The sequence below is a fragment of the Phocoena phocoena genome, chromosome 9, assembly GCF_963924675.1.
Source record: "Phocoena phocoena chromosome 9, mPhoPho1.1, whole genome shotgun sequence".
Lineage (NCBI taxonomy): Eukaryota > Metazoa > Chordata > Mammalia > Artiodactyla > Phocoenidae > Phocoena > Phocoena phocoena.
This window is the reverse complement of record NC_089227.1, coordinates 6,742,964-6,749,649: the sequence shown is the minus strand read 5'-3', so window position 1 is coordinate 6,749,649 and position 6,686 is coordinate 6,742,964. Positions and strand designations below refer to the sequence as shown.

Sequence of the window (6,686 nt, the reverse complement as noted above, 5' to 3'; positions counted from 1 at the left end):
CCCAACTATGAAGACACACACTTTAAATATAAAGACATCAAAAACTATAAAACATTGCTGACATAAATGAAAGAAAATGTAAAAAGTGGAGAGATATACCATATTTGGGCATAAGAACACTCAATATTGGTATCAATTCTACCAAAACTGTTCTACAGATTGAATGCAATCTCAGTCATAATCCCACTAGGCCTCTTTTGCTGACAAACTGATTTCTAAAACTTACATGGGAATGCAAAGGATCTAGAATATTTAAAGCAATTTTGAAAAAGAAGAACAAAGCTGAAGTCTTAAATTACCTGATGTCAAAACTTAGAGTAAAGCTGAAGTAATCCAAACAGCACGGTATCACAGTGACAGATAAAGAAGCCAAAGAAACAGAACAGAGAGCCCAGAAATAAACCTACACTTACTAGGTCATCTGACTTTTGAACTAGTGCCTCTACGGGTACCAAATCAATCAATGGGGAAATCAAATGATGTGGGAACAATCAGATACTCCTATGGTTAAAAAAAGTTCTTCACTCCTTGCTTCACATAATATAATATACAAAACTTAACTTGAGACAGTTCTCAACGTAAAATCTAAATCCATGAAGCATGTAGGAGAATACTATCTGTATAACCTGGGAGTAAGTAAAATTTCTCAGACAAGATACAGAAAGTAGTTGCCATTACAAAAAACACACTGATAAGGCAGATTTTACCAGAATTTAAAACTCTATTCATTAGAAGATGCCATAAAGAACATGATCAGGCCAACTACAGACTGGGAGAAATTATTTCCAAAACGTATCTGACAAAAGGACTTACAACCAGAACATAGGAAGAAGTTTTATGACTCCATAATAAAAGGAAAACAATAAATACATAAAACAGTGTGGGTAAAAGGTATGAACAGACACTCAGCAAAGATACACAGTTGACCCTTGAACACCATGGGGGTTGGGGTGCCGGCCCCCACCTTGTTGAAAACCCTCGCGTAACTTTACAATGGGCTCTCTCTGTATGCCATTCTGCATCCCCGTATTCACCACACTGCATACCGTGTGGTACCACAGTACTGTATTTACTGAAAAAATCCATGTATAAGTGGCCCCACGCAGTTCAAACCCATGTTGTTCAAGGGTCAACTGTACAAACAACCCATGAGCACAAGCAAAATTGCTCGACATCATTAACCATCAGGAAGGCACAAATTAAAGCCACAATGAAACACCCACCGGAATAAAATCAAGATGCCTTTCAACACCAAGTGTTAGCAGAGAAGCGGAGCGACTGGAACTGTTTACACTGCAGATGGAATGTAAACCGGTACAGCCCTTTGAGAAAAGGTCTGGCAGTGTCTTATGAAACTAAAAAAGCTACCTTCTGATCAAGCAATTCTACTCCTAGTTATTAGCCCCAAAGAAATGCAAACATATGCCTACAAAAAAGATCTGTACAAGAATGTTCACTATAGCTTATTCACAATAGCAAAAAACTAGAAACAACTGAAAAACAAAGGCATAAACTGTGGTACGTTCATAAATGATGCTTAATGTTAGGAAGGTACCAGAATCTTGAGGAAGAAGGAAAGAAAACATAGCTTGAAAAGAATCTCTCCAGGTGATCCTGATATACACCACCTAGAAAGACATTCCATGTTAGAAATAATCAACTTACAAATGAGCTTTTGGAAAATAATTCATATGAAAACATTTTCTGATGGACAGTGAAGAGTCGACCGTGAGGACGCATTCTAACCCAGGTCTACTGTGGGAATTTCAGAGCAGGCTTGTGGGTGCAGGAGGCGAAGGTATGGTTGTTTCACACATCTGGCCCAGAATCAAAGGATTACTTTGATATCACTTTGGTATGACTTGCCTAGTTTTCCTGGGCAACATATTGACTTTTCCAAATATAATTTTATTTGACCAACGCTAGCATTTGTTTATTAGTGGCTGAGTCCACACAAACTGCTAAAGCCCTAGGGCCTAAATGTGTGGTTAGAAGGTGGTAGGATTTGTTACCGTAACCTGTAATTTACTGTCAGATAATGAAGAACTGATCGTTTAACTATTCATCAGAATGGAGTCCAGCTATGAGGTCCACAAACGTAATTGTTAGGAAATCATTTGCAAGTAACAAAATTCCTAATACAGCACAGAAATATTGTTAAAAATCTTGACATTTTTTCCAAGACCATCTACAATACTACATAACTGCGAATAACACATGTTCATACCAAGAAGAGTATATACCCTACGTGAAATGTGATTAGCATCTATAGGAAGGGAAGACAAACTTAGTGTGAATCTGGACTCAAATTATAGTTTTATTTGTGAAAGATATTAATATATTTTAAAATACTTGAACACCTTATGCCTTCCTAAGCGCTCCTGAAGGACTGATGAAAGGTTAATTCCCCACAATTTTTCTAAATAATTTATTACAGTTAATGACAAAAGGAAAATAAAATTGATTCAGGGACCAGTTCTTCTGTAATTTCCAGGTAGACATGTGAATTCTGCTCCAGTAAGCCTATTTCTGCAAAACTAAGAGACCTTGCCAAAACACTAAGATTAATCACTGTGGTTCCATCTGTATACTCTGGTATATAAGCAACAATCTCCAACATCAACTATTACAAACAAAGATGCATTAAAAGAAAAACAAAATTGCAAAAGAAGAATTGTTTGCTTTCAACTTACATGATAATTCTAAGTCCAGGGGAGAAATCAACAGTATTCTTAATACTGTGCCCAGATAGATCTACAGAGTCTACTACAATTCATCAGTAAAGGTACTGCCTAATTTCCAATAATACCTCATATGTGTAAAAATTTGAATGCCACATCGATCTTTTGTAAATAATTTTATAATAATTTAAAACTCAAATTTAAAAGCTCCTGAATCATCATCACCCGGCAATAAAGGCTTATTCAAGCAAGGAAATCAAATGATGTGAAGGCAAATAAAAAGCATTTTGGTTATAATACTGCCTCCTGCCTTATTGGATATTCACACTTATGTCATCTAGGTTTTCTTTTACACATGAATATAATCCCTGGTAAAACACACACATATACTTACAACTCTGATTATAGTGGTGATGAACAGTGAAATAAAAAGACTTTCTGTTTACTAGTAAAAATATTAACTCTAAAATGCTTTTAGTTTGCAAGCAAATGTGCCTACCAAAACCAAACTGAAAACTTGGCGGTGGAAACCGTGTCTGTGCACATCGGGTGCTAAGGACACGCCCTGCAGCACTGACCTTGTACGCCTGCATGAGCGTGTGGATGACACCGGGGGCCCCGTGACACCAGTGCACCAGTCGGTCTGTCTCATTGCTTAGAGATGACGGATAATTCCCAGATCGGAATCTTTTGTGGCGCATATAGTCAATACTAGGTTTCACCATTTCTGTCAAGGTTTCTTGGTCCACTTTTGCTGCTGGCTTTTAAACAAACAAAAATAAAACATTTCATTTATGTTTCCATAAGCTTTTTTTTTCTTTTTCTTTAAACCTCTGCATTGTGGCTAATATAGTTAAGCATCGATTACCCAGAATACTGAGGAACACATAAAATTAGAATTAATCCACTTCTCTGGTTACTTAAGGCCTGGGCAGACCTTTGCATCAACCCTTTCCAATGCTGTGCATGAAACTGATGGCCATCCCCCCTTGGGGAATTCCCTCTTGCTCGGGGGAGGCAACTGACTGGATGAGGGCTACCCACAATGCAACTGACTGGATGAGGCCCACCCACAAGCGGAGAGCAAACTGCTTTACTACAAGTCCACCTGTTTAAATGTAAGTATCACCCAAACTCCCTCACAGACACACCCAGAATAATGTTTGACCAAATAGCTGGGCAATGGCAGCCCAGTCAAGTGAACACATACAATTAACCACCACAGACAGCTAGCCACCTTTTTTAATGGGGACTTCCATATACCTATACCTACACATCTTTTATCTGAGCTGTTTCTCCAAAAGAGAGACTTCACTCCCCCAGGTGAGGTGGTGGCCGTGTTGCTGGCTGGGGCGGGTAAAGGTGCTGGTGCAAGGCTGGCTGTGGCAGCAGGGAGGTCTCCCGCTGACCGTGTGGACAGTCACCAAGCCCCACTTTCAGGTCTGTGCTCCACTTCCACTCTCCTCTCCACCTGCTTTTCTGGAGTCAGAAGAACTGGTTTGACTGCTCCAGACCACATACTGTTTCCTGCAGTCACCTCACCCTGCACAGTGATCTCACTGCACAGGTCCAGCTGGGCCGCACAAGGATTTCCAAAGAAGCTCCCCTGCAGCCCAGACCTCACTCCCGCCTGATCACACGTGTGGCGCCGACACCGAGGGCACCGCAAGCTCCCGAGTGCAGGGTCCTGCAGGACACCTGGCTGGCTTCTTGCTGGCATCCTCCTCCTCAAGCACCTTGTGCGGGCATCCCTGTCCCGTCGGGTCCCCTGCCGTTCCTTCGTTCCTTCGTCTGTTCTCAGTCCACTTGTCGCACAGGGCTCCAGAAGTCTCCGAGTCTCATCAGAGAAGCTGGGTGTCTGTTTTCTGTTTTCCTTGAGGTTTTGAAATGATTTTTCCAGAGGAGAACTGTGCTTTTATTCTTCATCGTGAGAGCGGAGTTCCCTTTAAGTGATATTTTGAAAGTTCTTGTGTATGTCGTTCTGACAGCTGTCCAGATGAAACCACACATGGAGCCCCCGCACAGCTAGGCCGGCACCGCTGGGGAGCGGCGTGTGCGGCTGGCCTCGTGAGCCCAGCTCTCGCACACCGCTGCTATCCACCAGGAGAACGCTGACACCAGTTTCTAAATAGGATCCTCACGAAAGAGTGTTTCCACATTCTTCACTTTAAAAGCAGATGAGCTGTAAATTTTATGATTCCTGATTCTCTCAAAGAACCCGCCAGTATCTAGCAAAATTAAACTGAACTCCTAAATCTAAATTATTTTTTATTGGTGCGATTCTCATATGATTATGTTTCCCTTAAAGGTATGATCACTTTTAAAACAGGGTTCAAAAGCCACTTAAAACCTTTTTCTGGGAAAACAGAGAAAAACGGACAATCTACCAACTGTCTAGAACAACACTGCCATTTTAAAATGAGACACGGAATTGATTATTTTGGAAACATGTCTGCACCTAGATTCACAAATTGGAATACCTACGTGTTTTACTTTCTACAAGGATAACCCAGGACACCTACTAATCACCAGAGAAGGGAGTTCTAGTCCTGCGCAGACAGGAATCTCCTGTTTGCCCTTAGTGAGGGGCAGCACGATGCAACATGTAAAAATAAAACAGGAATTTGTAAGTGAAAATTTAAAGCAGGAATACACGGGCTTTTAGTTAAAAAGATCTAAACTCTAATCCATGCTCCTTGACTTACTAGCGTTGCAATTTTGAATAAATTTATGAAGTACTCTGTTATGGGTGTAGTAGAATAAATAAAGGCTTGATTGGGGGAAAAAAACAAACAAACAAGAGGCACAGCCGGACCTTGTTTTGCTGTTCTTTGCTTTACCGTGCTGCACTTGCGGTTTTTGAAAATTGAAGGCTTGCAGCACCATTCTCCCAATAGCATTCGCACATTTTGTATCTCTGAAACATTTTGGTAATTCTCACAATATTTCGAACTTTTTCATTGTTATGTCTGTAATGGTGATCTGTGATCTTTGATCTTACTATTGCAAAAAGATTACAACTCACTGAAGGCTCAGATGATGGTGAAGCGTTTTTTAGCAACAGAATATTTTGAATTTCAGGTAAGTACACTTTTTTAGACAATGCTATTGCACGCTTAACAGACCACAGCGTAGCCTTGCTTCACTGCGACGTTGTGCTTTACTGCAGCAGTCTGGGACTGAACCCGCAGCGTCGCCGAGGGCTGCCTGCAGGCTGCATACAGAGCGGAAGAGGGACCCACAGGCCATAAGGCTGGAAGCAGGCTGAAGCAATATTTGGGGTGAGGTCTTTGACTGCCTGACGCAAGAGTCAGTACTGAATTCAGCAGATGCCAGGGATGATTCAGAGACAAAATCATAACCGCAGCAATAAACTAGTTAAATTTTGAACACAACTGATAGGAAGTCTCTGCCCTAGTCTGCATTCTGGAAGCCCTCTCTGCTCCCTGAAGGTTTTCCCCTATTAAAAGAGCAGGAGGACATGGACAGAAAGAAAGTGTGGGCCACAGACAACTAATCCAACACGTAACTGCACACAGAATTTGCTCTCAGGAGGCCACTGCTTGGGGATCCATGGTTCAAAGCAGGATCCTTATTTCATTTCAGCCTGCTTGGTTTGTAGTAAAATTTCAGTACACATTTCCGATTTGATCTAGAATTTTATAATACGGTCACTGCACTAGCATTCCAGAGTTTCACTCACCTGCATTAACATGTAGTAGATTCCGGCCATGCCATGCGCTGCTCCAACATACTGCTTCCTGTGCCACTGATACAACAGGGGACAGCGCTCAGCCTTCTTTTCTTCCCTTGACAAAGCCTTGCCCGATTCAATAATAGCATCGACTACCTACAGACATAATGAGATAGCGTAAGTCTAAAACACTTACATGTAATCTGTTTTAGTCTAATTAACAATAACATGTCTTTATATAGATTACTTATTCTAAAAATCTTTAAGCAGTTAGTAGCCAACACTGTTATCTTTATTTTATAAATACATAC

At 41.0% G+C, this 6,686-nt stretch overlaps 1 protein-coding gene across 1 annotated transcript in view; it reads right to left on the bottom strand.

Moving 5' to 3' along the window:
- LANCL2 (LanC like glutathione S-transferase 2) overlaps positions 1–6,686 on the bottom strand; it is a 56,791-nt gene that overhangs the window by 11,724 nt on the left and 38,381 nt on the right. The window contains exons 5-6 of the mRNA XM_065883888.1: positions 6,385–6,531; positions 3,260–3,442 (exon numbers count right to left, since the gene is read on the bottom strand). Of these exons, the coding sequence (XP_065739960.1) occupies positions 3,260–3,442; positions 6,385–6,531 (330 nt within the window). The remainder of the gene's footprint in view (positions 1–3,259; positions 3,443–6,384; positions 6,532–6,686) is intronic.